The sequence below is a fragment of the Lytechinus variegatus genome, chromosome 12 (genome assembly GCF_018143015.1).
Source record: "Lytechinus variegatus isolate NC3 chromosome 12, Lvar_3.0, whole genome shotgun sequence".
Lineage (NCBI taxonomy): Eukaryota > Metazoa > Echinodermata > Echinoidea > Temnopleuroida > Toxopneustidae > Lytechinus > Lytechinus variegatus.
The window spans coordinates 8,360,267-8,378,698 of NC_054751.1; the positions used below are offsets into that span (position 1 = coordinate 8,360,267).

Consider the following 18,432-nt stretch of genomic DNA (forward strand, 5'->3'; position numbering starts at 1 on the left):
ACTAGGTGAATCAAAATTTTTGCTGGTGCCCCCCCCCAATGCCGTGACTCACGGTACGCCACTGGGTGTAAAACTGTGTAGCCTTCTTTGTTGATCTTTTTTATCGATTGTCCCGTATTTCATTTTGTGAAATCTGGTCACCCTGACTAAAAGTATGAAAACCGATCAAGTGTAGGAGTGAAACCAAACCAAACAACCGATCGACAGGGCGTGCGCGCGCGTGTATAGCTAGCTAGCGATAGATGATAGATCCCGTGCATGCATTCTCTACGTGACGATTGTGACCTCGCCAGGCAAGATGGATTCCGCTGCCGCAGACCAAGCCAAAAGACCTCGGATAGGACAGTCAGCTTTTGCTGCCATCGAACAAGCCCCACCAGTAGCTGTTTTTAAACTTATTGAGGCTTTTAAGGCAGATCAATGTCCGGATAAAGTCAATCTTGGACCTGGTAGTAAGTAAAAGTTAGACCCTTGGCCTTAGGCTGGAATGATCTCGGTCCCATTAATTGATAACTGTGTCATGTGTGGTTTGAGATCATGACGGGGGGGGGGGGGGGCGCTACGGCACGACGCGACGAGCAGACTCAGAGTGCGCTTGCCATGCCAGGCATTTTCTCCGGGGGGGGGGGGGGGCACTCGACCAAAAAAGTGGTAGGGGTGTGCCATGGGCGAGACAAAAAACGGGGGCCTTGGAGCGGGCTTATTGTAAAAAGGAGGGTCCTCGGAACGACAAATGTTTGTGAAAACGGGGGTCCTCGGAACGGATCGCCAACGTGTGAGTGCGTATGCATCCCTATGGAACGGTCATGCGTGCATGATGCAGCTAGAGCGGCCTCCGCCGGGGAGCTCTGCGTCCGCTTTTCACCAAAATTGCAGCTCATTCAATGCGATCGGAGCGGCGTAACAAAAAATATGCGAAGCTTCGGAGCGGATTTCTCTCTTCTTTTTTCTCGATAAGAAGAAAATGCTATGCCTTGGAGCGGCTTTCTTTGTTCTTTTTCTCAACAAGGCAAAAATGCTATGCCTTGGAACGGAAATTTGAGTGTGAAAATGGGGGTCCCCTCCGCGGCACATACCCACTATGCATTATATACTGAGTGCCCCTCAGTATATAAAAAAAAAACTACACTGTAACATTTCGTACATCATTATCTCTATGCGGGTTACCATGGTTAATGTCTGATTGTTGTGATTGCAATCAGTCAGACTCAGTCTGTCGGACTCTCAGACTCGAGTCTAGTGGTAGTACAGACTACAGTACTACACTGATTCAGAATCATGAGTTGGACTCGCTCGGCACTCGACTCCTCTGTATATATGCCCATGTCATGGCAAGTTTTTCGAAAGTTTAGAACTCAAATTCATGCTTGCATTGCAGTGATGAATTTAATACACGGAAGGAACCCTATGTCATTGGTCTTAAGATTTGAAAAAGACACAGTATTAACCAGGAGAAACAACAAGACTTCAAACAGGATAGTTTTAGATAAACAAGAAATATAACACTTTCAATAGTAGAACTCTTCAGACACAACCATAGCTTTAGCGCTAGCCTTTCCCGGAAGTCTCATTTCCCAACAGTACATAACTAGGCCAGGCTAGTCACAAGTAATCATACGAAAACGATCAGTATGCAAACCCTTACAGATTTAACATGAATTTCTTGAAAAGGTGACTAATAAGCCAGTTCGTAGTTCCTTTCTACGCATGATCAAAAGATTCTACGCATGATCAGAGGAAGGTCATTTCACTCATTTGTACTAAAGTGACATGGTGGTTTAAAATCTAATGAGATAAAGCACCAACTTTGATTTCTTGATTATTCATATATTCTGTTGCATTGTGGTTTTCATTTACATTCACAAAAAACAACAATGAGTCCACCATGTCCACAAACGACTGGTATTTCACAGTTTGCCAAGTACATTGTGCAACATGCTATGATATGCATTCAAAGTAGGAATGCAACAAATACCTTCATAAAGTGTTCATTGGGTTACTTTACAAAGTTTTAATGGGGGTACCAAAAATGTAGGAAATGGAAAGAAAAGATGCCTCAACACCCTTAAGCCGTTTTTTTTTTTTGGGGGGGGGGTCGTTGTTGTTGAAGAAAACATGTACATAAAGAGAACGGTTAAAAATGTGATGAAGAGGGTGGGAAAGAGAGATTGATTGAGAAGAAAATCTCAAACAACAATTAATACAAGTTGGGAGATACATGTCGGGTCATTAACATGACGTTCAGTGACTGTTGTATTTTGCATTGCCATTAATTTCCATCGATAAAGGCAGAGCGGTTACAGACTGATAGTGTGTCTTGGGGAGGAATCTTGAAGGAGCCAGTCATGCCAGTAACTTTTACAGTTGAGCCCCTAAGTTCTTAACTAAAGATAAAGCCAAATAACAAACAAAGATAAACCTCAATTCTGCTGGTTGGGAATAATTTACAACATATTTGAAATAATAATGGCATTTAATGATTAACAAACATGTACAAGTACATGTATTGTACAGTGAATGTAACATACATTGGATGGCTGAAATATTGCCATCAAATTCAGATTCCTTAAGATTAAATGAAGCTTTGTTTACTTGGACTGCTTGTTCAATTTAATACTCCCCCCCCCCTTACTGGTGTGATTGTGTGATGTGACTGCAATATTTATCTTTTTTTATTGAATTAAAGTACAGTCCTTATCTTGTTAAATTACATCCATATTATACATTGGAAGAGCCACATACCATCAATATTAGTTTGTTTATATTTTTTGTGTACTGTAAAGGAATCAGGGCCAATGGGTAGTGGTCTGGTACATGCCAGGTTTTTGTGAAAATCTTTTTTTTTTCAGCTTTAAAATTACAAGGCTTATGATGGGGATAAGGAGGGGGGGCGAATCACACTTGGGCTCATTGTATTGCCCATCCATCTGCCCCCCCAAAAAAATATATATCATGTGCCCCCTATAAATATCACTTGAAACTAAAAAGATGAAAATAAATCAGATACTGTCCCGCTGAGTCGACAGACAGCATTCCACTTTAAATTTTAATTGTACAGTGATTCTTAAACATAGGCATCAATTTTTCTCCTCGTAATTTTACTGTGAAAAATGAAAGTTCCGTGTCAAGTTGTAATTTAAGGAATCCTTTGGAGATGGTTTAGCACCATGCTTATTTTAAAGAGTTAAATCCACATGTAATGTTCAAAGACAAGACTCCCAAATGATAAACAGTGAGAGCTCCTTATTATAAATGTTGGTGATCTATCACTAAGTGATGATAACCTATCGAGGTCAATATTAAATCTTACATGTGCATTTTGTCCACAGCACTGACCAGAACCAATCAGAAATGTTCTATCATACTTTACTATCCATTGCAAACTTTGTGTTTACAATGGATTACTGTTCTGATTATTGTCAAAGTGAATTTGAAGGAGATCTCATTCAGGAATGCTTTACTCTTGGGCCTATGGAAACTTATTTCGAGGGAGGGTTCTTCCATGAGCCTACTCTAGGCATCTTGTAGAATGTGGAAATTGCATCTTGGGGAATGGGGAGCTGTCCTACATGTAGATAGAATTACTCACACTTGCTTTCAATGATCTCTATTTTTGTCTTTTTGCAATGTAGCATACCGTACTGATGAGAGCAAACCGTGGGTTCTACCCGTCGTGAGGAAAGTAGAGGCAGATATGGCGGCTGATCATACATTAGATCATGAATACCTCCCCATTGCTGGTCTTGCTGAGTTCACCTCTGCAGCTACCAAGATGTTGCTTGGAGCCGACAGTCCCGCCATCAAGGAAAATAGAGTGAGTTAGCCCAGTGTTCAAATTAGTCCAAGCCCATCCAATGCCATGTTCTCTGATGCCCTCAGAAATGGTCTTGATGCCCTTCCAAGTATTGGTAGTTAAGGCCCAAATTAGATGGCCTTGTTCCCTGTGGCATTGATGCCCTGCAAACATCCAGTGCATGTGTCCCATTGAAAATGTACATTTTACTTTGATGCAATTTTTAATGGCCTTGTCTGCCCTTTAAAATGAGCAATGCCTTAGTGTCTAAGCGCTTTAAAGATATATTACTACCCCAGTCATCGGATTTAATCAGTCATTCCCGCGCACAATGTGTGCACATCCTCCACTCCCTGGGGAGTATTCCAGTCAGTCTCCTGTGAGGCACACACAGTACTGGACAAGCTACAATGACTTTCACATCCTACCGGGTACCCATTTAGCACCGGGGTCGAGAGTGGCAAAGTGTGGATGAATGCCTTGCCAAACGACGCAAGACCATGGTGGGATTCGAACTGACAACCCTCTGTCTTAGGGCGAGAGCCAGAACCACTACACCATGGCTCTTCCCTTTAAACTGCCTGGTCCCCCCTTGTTGCACCGAGTTTATAACATTACTCCAGCTTTAGAATGAACTAAAGATATGTGAACACTGGTTTACAATTGTTCATGCAGGACTATATATTATGTATCTCCATGATAGTACCATTTCATAATAATCTCAAAGATGCAATATTGTACATGATCATTGTGATGGAAAATGAGCTCAGATATTTTTACATGTAATATTAATTTTCCACTTTTATATAGAGCTAAGTACATCAGAACGACATCTCTAACTAAGTATTTTTAAACAGCTATGTAATATTACTCGCATAGGCTGTAAAAGTGTCAAATGAAATGATAAACCAGTACCACTGACTCCCACTGTCCTACATGTAGTATTACTTTTAATTTCTACTCGATGTCTCCCTTTCAGGCTATGGGCTGCAAAAGTTTCAAATGAAATAATAAAGCAGTCCCACTTTCCTCATTTCATTTCTCATTTCTACTTGATGTTTCACTTTCACGCTATGGGCTGCAAAAGTTTCAAATGAAATAATAAAGCAGTCCCACTTTCCTCATTTCATTTCTCATTTCTACTCGATGTTTCACTTTCACGCTATGGGCTGCAAAAAGTGTCAAATGAAATAATAAAGCAGTCCCACTGTCCTCATTTCATTTCTTATTTCTACTCGATGTTTCACTTTCAGACTATGGGCTGCAAAGTGTCAAATGAAATAATAAAGCAGTCCCTCTGTCCTCATTTCATTTCTTATTTCTACTTGGTGTTTCACTTTCAGACTATGGGCTGCAAAAGTGTCAAATGAAATAATAAAGCAGTCCCACTTTCCTCATTTCATTTCTCATTTCTACTCGATGTTTCACTTTCAGACTATGGGCTGTAAAAGAGTCAAATGAAATAATAAAGCAGTCCCACTTTCCTCATTTCATTTCTCATTTCTACTTGATGTTTCACTTTCAGACTATGGGCTGCAAAAGTTTCAAATGAAATAATAAAGCAGTCCCACTTTCCTCATTTCATTTCTCATTTCTACTTGATGTTTCACTTTCAGACTATGGGCTGCAAAAGTGTCAAGTGAAATAATAAAGCAGTCCCTCTGTCCTCATTTCATTTCTTATTTCTACTTGGTGTCTCTCTTTCAGGCTATGGGATTTCAAGCTCTCAGTGGAACAGGAGCTATCCGTCTAGGATGCGAGTTTCTGTCTCAGAGGGCAAACTACAAAACCATCTATGTTCCTGAACCAACATGGCGTGAGTTAACTTTCTTTCATCCAGCCTTTGTGGTCATTCTTAATAAAGTTCTCTTCTATTAATTTGTTGAAAGGTGTACGTGTATAATGTTTGTAGAATAAGTGAATTCTGTGTTTATGTTCTGATGTTACAGAAGAAGCAAAATGTATAAGAAGTGACATTTGCAATTTAGCTCAAATTTGACCAAAGCTATTCATGTACTTTGTGTTTTTTGTTTGTAGTACTGATATACTTTTATAATTCTGCATGTTGGTTCAGAAACAGAAGGAGCAATATGACGTAATGTATTTTAGCCCCAAGAAGATGTTTTTTGTTGTTCAGAGGTAAATAAACATGCCTGTCATATGCTTGTAGTATGATATACTTTATGCATGTTATATTTACTATGATAGGATTAAAAAAAATCCTGATTGAATTATATGATGCCTGTTGGTTTGTTTGGGATGAGAAATTAAAGTTGATTAACAAATTTATTTATTTATTTATTCATTTATTTCACATATTTTAAAAGGGTGGCCCAATCAGTACAAACACTGGTTTTTGTTGGGGCCCTTTAATTACAAAGTAGATTCACATAATATATGCAGATATAACAAATTTATAAATATAAAAAAATAAAAAAAAACTTATGTATACAATAGACTAATTTAAAATGTTACACGTTTACAGAATAAGGTACAAATTTAACAGTTAAAAGTTAGAAAGGTGATGGTGAACAAAGCGAATAGCAATGCAGCTACAAATTACAAATTGATATCAATTAATACGCCTTTCTGCCTCCTAGGGTGACTTTCGTTTTTGACAAAACACCCCCACAATTGTCTGCTTTAAATTAAAATGCTACAGGTACATGTATGTTGACTTTCATGCTTATTGTGTACATAATGTGCTGGTACCCCACCTTTGCCACATATGTGTGATAACAGTGATATCTACATACATGGTACATGAAGTATCCAGGCACATTTTGCATAAGGGGTGCTAAAAATAATTACCCGCACTTTGGCTATCACCCCAAGAAAATGGGTGTATTTTTGACCAAGAAATCCAGGCTTTAAAGAAGTTGTTCATATACACTGTAAAAAATGAGGTGCTAATTTAGCACTTAAAGTGCTTGTATAGTGACTGCAATACGAGTGCTGATTTTCTAGTTTAAATTTGAACTAAAATCAGCACTCGTAGTGCAGTCATCATGTAAGCACTGTAAGTGCTAAATTAGCACTTCAGAATAGCCAGCAAAAATTGAGTTCCATGAGTTATACATGTAGGTAGCTATATTACAGTTAAATGTCACCCCCCCCCCTCTGCACCTAAACAAAGCTTTGTATATTTCAACATAGGAAGATGGTTTACGTTTGAATTGTATAGAGAGCTTCAGAAAACACTCCTAATTTGGAGTGCAAAATGAGTTTTTAAGGCTTTACAAGGATATAAAGTAACTTTGTATTATTGTAATATATGGATAATATTTTCATGGTTACTTCAAATACTGGTACTTTGAAAAGTTTTATACACTGTACTTTCAGTATTGTGATCAGCAAGTGATTTTTAGGGGGAGTAGGCACTTACGTTTTCTGCACATTTAACATTGCAACTCTATCATCAGGAGCAAATGTTGTTCCTTTTAAGTATCACATGTTTTGTATGTTCAGACTAAGTGAATTTACATTCTGAATCTTTGACATATGCTTACTAGGCCTGAGTCATTATGATTATTAAAAAAATAGGTTTGCTCAGTCCGCTCGCCAGCTCATCCCATCTCATTTCCTTGTTGATCCACTTGGAGATCATTGCGTTCATTCATTGCTTCAGAGTCATTGGTAGTTACTGTTGAGGACTGAGGAGGACATCCCAGTCTAGCAGCCTCCCTCGGACTTTTGAGCATTCCTTGTTTGACTTCAGCCCTTTTATACTTCAGGTACCAGTTAGAGAATTGAGGGTCTCTATCTGTCTCTTCTTTTTCCATTACCTTCCAAAGGCATGACCAATGTGTCACCTGTTGCTCATACTCTTCACATGATCCAACACAACATTACTTCTTGAGATCCTGGATTTGTTACTGAGTGCAAAGAACACAACATGGGATTGGACCCTTATTTGGGCTTTTGAAGATTTCAAACCCTTGAACGAAATCCTCTGTCACACTCATCTCCATTACTTCTAGAAGTTCGAGGTTTTGCTTGTTTTTGCCTCTGACGAGAATTCTGTTATGTTTTAAACTCCCCCTTTCTTTTACAAGTATTCATCTACTGTTTTTGGTACTGATGTTGTTCCTGCAATTTGTAGCTCACCTTCAAGTTCTTTTTTAGTTCTAATGAAGGGGGTTTTGGAGAATTCGGCATTACCGTGGGGAGTCATGTCAAGAGATCTTCACCACCCCCCCCCCACTCATGTCTTTTATTAGTAGAATAGTGGGATGCATCTGCATGTCAGCATCATGTAATTCATATTTTGTTCTAAAAAAACATCTGTGTCCTTGTGTTGATAGTAGCGTCTGCAGCTATATTTAGATGAAAAATTTATCTCTGTGAAAGGATAAAAGAATTCATCATAATCTCTTAGAATTAGCAACTTGCTCATTTTCGGAGTCCGACTTGATGATGGTGGACATCAGATCAGGTGCATGCATAGATCTACAGCTAGTAGCTGGCTGCACTTCTGTGCACCAGTATTGCTGTGCACGTACTGTGCTAGCCCTGTATGCTTGCAGCGTGTGGACCACTCATTCTATATGGCATGCACAGGGTGATGACTCTGTGCACAGGGCCATCACTTGTGTAATTTCATGGTAGCTTTGTTCTTTGAAGGACACCATAGGAAAAATTGACCGGCTGGCTTGCTTCCACTCCACTTACTTGGCTGTTTATTTTTTTCCTTTTGGCTGCCCAAATTGAAAGATGAGTGTTTTGTTAATTTGAAGAATTAATTAATTTGAATAATTGATTGTTTTGTTTTACGTTTTTTTAGCCAACCACATTGGTATTGCTCAGAATACAAACTTTGAGGTGAAGAAGTACAGGTATTACAAGGAGTCTACTAGAGGTCTGGATCTAGAGGGCATGCTGGAAGATCTCAAGGTAATGAGAAACACATTGATTTTCATTGATTTGTTTTGCAAAGCTTATACAAATCTCATTTATAAAGCTTGTTAGAAGTACACCAAATAGAAATTCTGGTAATTGACTAGAACAGTAGAATTGTAGAAGACTTTGTTTTTAAGTAATTTTGAAAGCTTTTTGGGGGGTACATCTAACAATATGATTTTGGAATCTTAAAAGTGATCAGAACTTGACTGCAATTTTCTGCAAGTTATATTGTACTTTAATACAATCAAAATCAACGTTTCCATTATAGTTTATGAAAAATGCGAAATGATTTTATACATGTGAGTCTATATGATTAGGCCTATATATGATATTCACCCAAGAAATAATTTAATACGTTACTTGTTTGTATTGACTCATTGACTAGTTTGATTTTAGGTAAAAGAAATCGATGAATGCAAATAGAAGAGATTTCCTTGTGAATTTTAGCAAAGAAAGGTAGTGGTTGGCAGTTTGCAAACACATAGAGTTACTTGTACAAGTCATAAGGCAATGTACATATCAAACTATATTTTGCTTGTATTGTTTATTAGTTGACTGAGCAATAACGTGTGTACTAGATTACTGAAGGAAATGCCTTGGCCGAATGGTTTCCTGTTGTTAATGCATATAAGCCACTTATTCTTTCTGGTTATGTAGGGAGCTCCATCTGATTCTGTAATCGTTCTTCATGGATGTGCACATAACCCTACCGGTGTGGATGCTTCCCAAGAAGACTGGAAACAAATTGCTGAGGTTCTGAAGGTAACTGAGTCATTGGTCCAAATTCTGCTCCAAACTTGATTTAAATTCAAAGTTATCAGATTACTTTGCACACCCTGATCTGTCAAGAATGTGGTCTGAATTTTCAGACTACCAAAACAAAATAAAAAGTTAAAGAGAAATGCCAGTAGTTGCAGTAAAGACTGATTTCGTGAGAAAGTCTGTAAAACCAGGCTTAATTGTCAGTATATCATCGAGGATCTAGATCTGGTACAGTCACATAAACTGAACTTTGTGAAATCTTGAAATCTATGCTGAAAAATGTTCACACTGTAAATCACCAACACAGATAAGCGCACGTGGGACAGTGTATTATTGCTTTGAATGTCGTGCCCGACGCTTGACCCAAATCTTGTGCTTATTTGCTAATTTATCAGCAATTACACAATTTCTTCCAGAATCTTTTGGCACATATTCTTTATTTATACAAACAGACACTTTGGTGGTCATTTCATTGGATTCTGTATGAAGTCATTTTGATATCGTTACCAAAACTGGCATTTACCTTTAAGTACCAAAGCTCCTTGAATCGGTAAAGCAAAATTGAACTTGTGCTTGACTCCAGTCTTTAATTTTTCAAGAGACAGCAAAATGCAAATTATGCAGACCGCTGGGGCCAGTTACACAAATCTTAGCAATCATCGTGAAAATCAAGCATATGATTGTCGCTAACCTTTGTATTACAGGACCCTGGGCCCTGTTGCTTAAAAGTTACTATTATGGTAACTTTGCAATCCAATGGTAATTTTCACAGAATCCTTGATTTTGATTGGCTGATGAACATTGTTACTATGGTAGTTATCATTGTAAGTTTTATGAAACTGGGCCCTTGTTTGTCAAATAAGTTAAAGGTAAATGCTAGTTTTGGTAACTATATTAAAATGTGTTCGTACAGAATCCAATGAAATGACCACCAAAGTGTCTGTTTGTATAAATAAAACGCATGTGCCAAAGGATTCTGGAAGAAATTGTGTAATTGCTGAGAAATAAGCAAATAAGCACAGGATTCGGGTAGAGCGTCGGGCCCGACACTCTAAGCAATAATTATACATTGTCCCACATGCGCTTATCTGTGTAGGGGATCTTCGGTGTGAACATTTTTCAGCGTAGATTTCAAGATTCACAAAGTTCAGTTAATGTAACTGTACCAGATCTAGATCCTTGATGATATACTGACAATTAAGCCTTGTTTTACAGACTTTCTCATGAAATCAGTGTTTACTGCAACTACTGGAATTTCTCTTTAAGTGTACTGAATTGTCAGTCTGCTGGAGCATAATGGGAATAATGTATTGAAGCTTCTTACAGCAAGTTGGAATATGTGTAAGAATCACCTCAAAATCCACTTTTTTATTGAAGAGAATTAGGGTCTATGCCTGCAGACTAACACTAGAAATGATGTGTATGGATAAGGGATAGAATGTTGTCTTGATAAGGATTGATGTTGGGTTTTAAGTTTGTGTTACTTCATTTTGATCAGGCACCATTTTAAATTGAATTTCAATGTAAACTCTGTGAATTTATCCAATGAAATACATGTTTAGTTTATACCCTTCACACCATAGCCATTTTGGGCACATGCATTAATCTAGCAATGAATTGAATTAGTGATATGGACTTTTGGGGGGATTTTTCCAAAGCTAAATGCTTGGCTTTAAAGTCTTCTGATAAAGTCAGTTTTATGTACCATATATATTAAAACCAGTATTATCAATATTAGTGTGATAATGGAAATTCATGATATATGTTGCATTTTATTCTCCACAGACCACAGGAGCATTTGTCTTCTTTGACTGTGCATACATTGGCTTTGCAACAGGCAGTGTAGCCAAGGATCGCTGGCCAGTACAGTACTTTGTAGAACAAGGCTTTGAATTCTTTGCTGCCCAGTCTTTCTCCAAGAACTTTGGTTTATACAGTGAGTATCAGAGTTCCCCATAGTACTATAAAAAAGAGGCTTTTAAATTGTGAATTTTTGGGAACATGATCACATTTCTACATCACAGCACAAATGATAACAATTGAGAAGGGCACCTAAAATGCCCCAAGGTCATTGGGGGGTATTTAAGCCAGTCATATGGGCATCCAAGACCATGGTCTTGGTTGCCTTAGGATTAATTTGGCCCCTGAGAAAAATCTCCCTTCGTTTTTCAGTAAAAGTTCATTTGCCAATTTTTTTTTATCGCAATGGTCGATATCAGCATGTTTGGCTGGAATGTATTTCTGACATTGGGTAAGGTGAGAGTTTGCTTCACCAATTCTAAATTCTAATTAGTTATTGATTTTTCAATAATGTGTGGCTCCCATCAAATCACTGAGAAAACTCATTCTATGGAAGAATACCTATTGTCAGTGTCAGGCCATAATAGTGAGTTTTAAATACCATTGTATTTCAGACGAGCGTGTTGGAAACCTGACTATTGTGTTGAGCAACCCAGACCCTAAACCTCGCATCAAGTCACAGCTGGAGAAACTCGCAAGAGCTCTATGGTCCAATCCACCCAATCACGGTGCTCGCATCGTTGCTACGGTATTGAGTAACCCTGCTCTCAATCAGGAGTGGTGAGTCGTATTTGAAAAAAAAAGAAATTGGCTCAAGATATCAAATGTCAAAGGTCATAATGGAAGTTGCTATGTTATTGAACATCGGTTTTTTACAAGATCTTTTGAAATGTTTTGATGAATGTAGCTCAGAGTCTATTAGGGGATGATCTTTTTGGGTCATGAGGTCAAGGGTCAACTAGAATTACTAGATTATTATTAATGAGAATTAAAATCCAGATGACATGTCAAAATTTGAGTGAGATTTTGATTGTTTAAAGTAAAAAGATTTTTTGCTATTCTTTGTTGACATTGTTTTCTAAAATAATCTGTTCTTGCAATAACTTTTAGAGTTAAAACATAAATCATGATCAAATTTGTCTTCTGTATGAATATAGCATAAATTTACAATAATCTGATTAGACTGTCAAAGAAGTTCAGAATCAAATGAACGAACTCCCTATCCGATTATTTTTTAGATTTATTATCATTTATTTTGCCTCTTTACAGGGAAGGGCACATTCAGACTATGTCGAACCGTATTGTGGAGATGAGGGATCTACTCTACAGCAAACTGAAGGAGCTAGGTACACCCGGTACATGGACCCATATCACCAATCAGATAGGCATGTTCAGCTACACAGGACTAGGACGTAAGTTGGCTTTATACCGTATGAATCAACATTTTGACAAAAGATGGTTATCAATATTTCACAGTGACATGATTTGTGAGTCAGTTAGCATAAGTCCCTGATGTAAATATGAACTGTGTTGAATGAGAAAAGACATATCACAAGAAAATATGCGATGCAAATGTTATAGTTGTTTGGGATTGATTCTCTCTCAAACATCTTTCTGTTGTGGCTGAACAAACCTTGTTAACAATACATACAAAATCCACATTATCTGTCATGACAAAACCCCAAAAAGAGGAAGAAATGTGTTTTGCCAAGGTACAATAAGTTGTGAGTAATCAATGATGTAATCGGCGCCCAAATGTCTAGGAGAAGATTTTGAGGGAAAATTGGTATAGACTGTTTCGTATGCTCTTTTATTTATTCCTTTATTTTTCTTGATATTTTTATGGGACTCCCACTGCATATTCTTTGGAGCCTTTAACCAGCAAGCTCCGTTTTTACTTTTGGCTCCTCATATCCACATCTCTCATTCTCTTTCTTTCTTTGTCATTACATTAGAGCCAATTACAAGAATACATTATAGTATTTTTTTTCTATTGTTATATTAGGTATACATTTCATATTTTACGATATTTATTTATGCTTATCTATGGTAATTTGTATTGTATAATATTATTGTTTGTATTGAGTTGTTGATTTTGTTGAAAATGTAAAATTTTGATATAAATAAACTTTGAACCTGAACCTGAACTGATGAATCAGAAGTTTACAAGGTGTCATGATCAGCGTTCTCGCCAGAAAAAAATTCACCCATGTCGGGGACTTGTGCTGCCACTCCTGGGGGGTAGGTGCGGGAGGGGGGGTTCACCCCTCCCTCGCGGAGCGCGGAAGCGACGGCCTTTTCATCAAATAGAGACGCTAAGGAAGCCCCTTGTGGCTTATTTTTAAGCCCACACAAATGCACATCAATGCACAGATACTTGCCGTTCAGTCCAAAGAAAGAGAAGTACAGCTTTCCAGCTTATGAATTGTAAATATTTTCGAGAAAAAAAAAGAGTCGGGCCCTGGTCGGACCACACATGAGAAGTCAAAGGGCTTTGTCGTGTTTCTAGATTTAGGCTGGATCTGCAAAACATGTCTGCCGCTCCGTCGATCGTCTATATAGCGCGCGCGTATCGTGTATGCACCTAGTTAGCGATCTGTGCATACATGTACGGTACAGTATACAAAATGCGCATCCAACGAGCGTCGGCACTAGCTAGGGCCCTGCACTGATTTTCATTTGCAAGTGGTCTTTAATAAGTTGGTGGGACTTCGGCGCAACCCGATAAATGAAGTTGATATCACTAAGAGGAGTTCATGGAGTGTATTATTTTTTTCTGAATATTTCCATTTAATTTTTCCACGCATGTCGCTGAAATTTTACGCATGGTTCCACTTGGTCTCCATTGCCGCACGCATGGTGTTTGAACCATGCGTAGTATACACTTGCGAGAACGCTGGTCATGATTGTTATAACCGCACTTAGACCCTGTATCAAGATTATATGTTTCAAAGTGTTTTAGTTCAGGTATAACAATCATGACACCTTGTAAAATTCTAAGATATCGGGTTATTGAAAACGTAACAAAAGTAAATGATGATTCCGAGTTGAGTCGATTTCATACTGTGCAAGTCTTTTATAAAACATTTAGTCCAACAAGCTCACATGATCTCCAGAAAAATATAAACGTTTTGCAAATTCTGTAAGGCTTTGTTTTCCTGTGATTTGTGACTTTACCCTCCTTTTACTGGACCTTTCATCTCATGACTGAACACAAGAAAACTTCAACCCATATTTCTGTAAGGCTCTGCAGTGGTTTTCATTGTCTCTGTTATTGTCTTTTTCATCCCAAACAGCCAAGCAGATGACCTTCTTGAAGGAGAAATACCACATCTATGGAATGCAGTCTGGCCGTATCAACATGTGTGCTGTCACCACAAAGAATTGTGATTACGTTGCCAAAGCAATCCACGAGGCTGTTACCACGGTGACCGAAGACCCGAAGCTGTAAGCAAGACGTCAAAGGTGCCAATCCAGACCAATATACTTTGGAGTCGGTGTGCATGGATTAAGATTGAATTGGACAGCATTCTAGATATCAAAAGACAATGGAGGAAGATAGATATAGGAGCATTTCATGAAAAAAAATAGTCAGTGATTTTTAATTAGTATTGTTATAAGCTACTGTTACAAATCACTGCATCTGATTGGCTGAGAGCACATTAGTAAATGAAAATCAATGACAAAGCATTTCATGAAATGCTCCCCAGAATAATTAAATGGGAACAGACAGTGTGTACCTCATTAGAAGTGTACCTCATTAGAAGGGATTTTGTAACTTCAATTTTTGCTACATTGCTCTATTTGGATCAGCACATTCAGTATGGTGGGAAAATGAAACCCTGTGGGAAAGCACACTTTATAATAGGAAAGATTGAGATAATTTTCATCATGAAAAGTAAAACTATAAAAAAAAAACATACACCATCCTCCCCCTATCTTCCATAATATACAGTGTATTGTTAAATTAAAGCTATGAAATGCTAGTGGGCAAATGAAATATTCAATCATATCTTGATGTAATATTACTTATTTCAAAATAACTGTATATCATGCTGGAATATTACGATTTAATGCTGATATTAAAAAATTGAACTATTTCAATGAAGCCATTACAAAGTTACAGAATCCCTTTTATTTTTCTCTTATACTGCCATTGTATTGTATCTTCCTGTTATGAATTTTGACTCTCAAATCTTAATACGGTACCTATTAATGCATGCTTGTTGTGTTAGAGCTAAAGTTCTGTGTGCCATCAAACATGATTGTGTAACAAATCTTTCAAAGAAAGGAGTTTCATAAATGTCACCTATTTCTTTTCCTTTCTCTTCCACTTCCTCCACTTTGACTCTCGGTGTATTTTTCTGTAATGATGCACACATTACATTCTAATATATTATCAATAGCAGCTAGGTCTATGAGACCAAAAACAAGTCATATCAGATTTTATTGAATTTAAAAATGAATAGAATACATTATGAATGAAGCCAGCTGCCTTTATAAAGTACTTGTGTGTATGATTTTATGCAGATCTGGGTCAGTATTCAATTCAATATAAATAAAATAGCTTGAGTTATTGTCAATGTTAAAACTCACTAATGAATATTGATTATCATGACATCACATTGTCATTGCAAAACAGTCCACAAGTATATTCTGTGTAGAATATTCTCAGAATGACTCCTTATCATTTGCTCTACCTGCTATTTAAAGCTTGCCTTGAAAAAATGTTAATGTAAATTCACTTGGGCAAGTTGGGCTTGGGCACTTGAATATTTCGATGAAATGCTAAGCAGAAATCTTTAATGTACCTATATTGAACAAGAAGGGTGTTTTTGTTTTTCTGACTTTAATATAGTGCATTGCATATTGGCTTCAGTATTCGCCCAGATAACTGAAACATTTAATTCCTTTCTAAGTACATGTCCTACCCAAAACAATATGAAGATGGTTTGATGTTTCATGGGTGAAAGGAATCAACTACATATTTTAAGAAGAAGTATTTTCAACTCATTTGAATTTAACAGAAATTAAACTTTAAAGTGGCATTCAAATTCCAACATACAAGGTTTATTTTGAAAATCACCTCTTTATTTTGTGCTGTACTGTCCGTCCCAGTTAGCATGTATTACCTCAATAAGTACATGGTATTACAGAAATACATACTTGTATATTTAAGTATACATAAACAGATTTTCTCTAACACCCTCTCTCCCTCCCCCTAAGAAAAAAGATTTATTTCCAAATATGAAATGTGAATGTATGATTAATCACTTCTCTTGGCAGGTTTTCTTTGCACTCCACTCCTACCCATGACATTATCAGCATTCATTATATTTTTATTAATAAAATTGTTCAACTTGAGTGTGGAAGTATAACATTGCAAAACAATCACTTTGTTATTATTTAAACGGGGCATTCATTGCATACACGGAGTATTTCAAATATTGCCTAAATATTGAATGAATTAAGATAGTTTTAACTTAAGTATTGGACAATTTTATGAAATACTTTTATTGCAAATACTTTTTTATCATTGGATACCAAATATGTGAAGAAATTTAAATATTCCTTGTAATTGGATAAATTTGTTAAATTAAGGGAACAATATACTTGTATTGTTAATACTGCTTATGTGGTGTAATGGAAAACCTTATGTCTAAACAAATACTGTTGATATTCATGATGTGAAGTGGTTTGATGCAGTCTGAAATACATATTATTGTAGAGTAAATCATGCCAATGGACCTTGATTTACTCTCCTTGATTCAGGGCACTCTTTTGTGATAATCTTGTTAATTTGATGTAATAGGATGATTGCAATAAAGGGTAATGCGCGAATCTAATTTCCTCTCCTGTGTCGTGTGTGTGTATGGTCAATAATTCATTAAGTTATTTAGAAAAAAAGGTTGATAATATATAAATAAAAAGTGATAGGAAGTGCATGACTCAAACCTGGACCCTATTTAAATCATTGGAATATGAAATCCTAAAACAAAAGCTCTCGTTATATGCAACACTCAGTGATATGAAAATGAGAGTCAGTGATGTTCCTCACTCCCCATTTTGCTTTTTAAATTATACAATATTTCATTTTTTTTACAGATTTGACAATGACAAACTTGACTAAACCATGAAATTTAAAAACAATGGTAATTCCACAAGTTCAAGGAGGAATGAACTTTACTCTATTAGACAATTAGGGGAAAATTAGAATATTTCATTTTTCATACAATAAAATTACATAAAGAGTGAGTGGGTGACATCAGTCCCCTCATTTGCATACCAACCTGGATGTGCATATAACTATTTTGTGAAATTAAGCCAGGGTGACCAGACGTCCCGTGTTTCCCGGGATCGTCCCGTATTTCGCTCTTTTGTCCCGGCGTCCCGACAACCCCTTCCCGTGACGCCTATTTGTCCTGTATTTCAGAATATATTTAACAAAATGTAGTTTATATATAAAAGTGACACATTTTCATCAAATAACCAACAAATAATGAAGCAGAGACAACAAAATCGATAACTCTAAAACTTTTGCAAGTTCTGCTGTGATTTTCTTACTAACTTAATACATTGCCAACGAACTGGCCTCCTGCTTGTGTCTGGCAGGCTAGGTATGTAGGATCGGAGCAGATTCTCAATGGTGCAAACAATCCGAACAGTTTTTCCAAGAAATTAATCCCTAAATCGGTGGAAATTTTTCTATTTATATTATGGATTTTCAGACTACTGATTTGGAGATGTAATCAGAGGAACAAGTTATTGAGTTTTCATAAATAGATCTAGTTGTTTCAGCTTTCGTTTTGAGTCTTGATGTGTTTATGATGCCGTGATGTTTCATCTAATTTTTAAGTTTGATAAATTTTAACTTTGAAATTGTATTCATTTCTAAAACGTAGTTTTGTTTTTAATTTTAAAAATATATTTAAAGACGCCAAATATCATGTTTTTTGTTAGATGATTAGATTTTTTTTTTGCTTGAAGTTTGAACTTTTTTCCCTTACTTTCTTTTCTATCCATATTTTTTCTTCCTGCTATAGATATTGCTCCCGCTTGCCCTTTTTGTTCCATCTATCTTTATTTCCTATTTTTCTTTCCTGAACCTTTCCCTCTCTGAGTTAATTTTCTTTCTTTCCTTCTTTCTCTTACTTTCCTTCTTCATTAAATTTCCT

The 18,432-nt window shown here is 36.9% G+C and overlaps 1 protein-coding gene across 1 annotated transcript; it reads left to right on the top strand.

Annotated features, from left to right (window-relative positions):
* The first annotated feature begins 253 nt into the window (after positions 1-253).
* LOC121424959 (aspartate aminotransferase, cytoplasmic-like) lies at positions 254-17,103 on the top strand. The gene is made up of 9 exons (XM_041620858.1): positions 254-452; positions 3,633-3,814; positions 5,501-5,609; positions 8,577-8,686; positions 9,353-9,457; positions 11,243-11,393; positions 11,872-12,037; positions 12,527-12,669; positions 14,554-17,103. Exons 1-9 carry the CDS (start codon positions 299-301, stop codon positions 14,706-14,708), a joined length of 1,275 nt encoding a protein of 424 aa, XP_041476792.1. The 5' UTR covers positions 254-298; the 3' UTR covers positions 14,709-17,103.
* Positions 17,104-18,432: the final 1,329 nt, after the last annotated feature.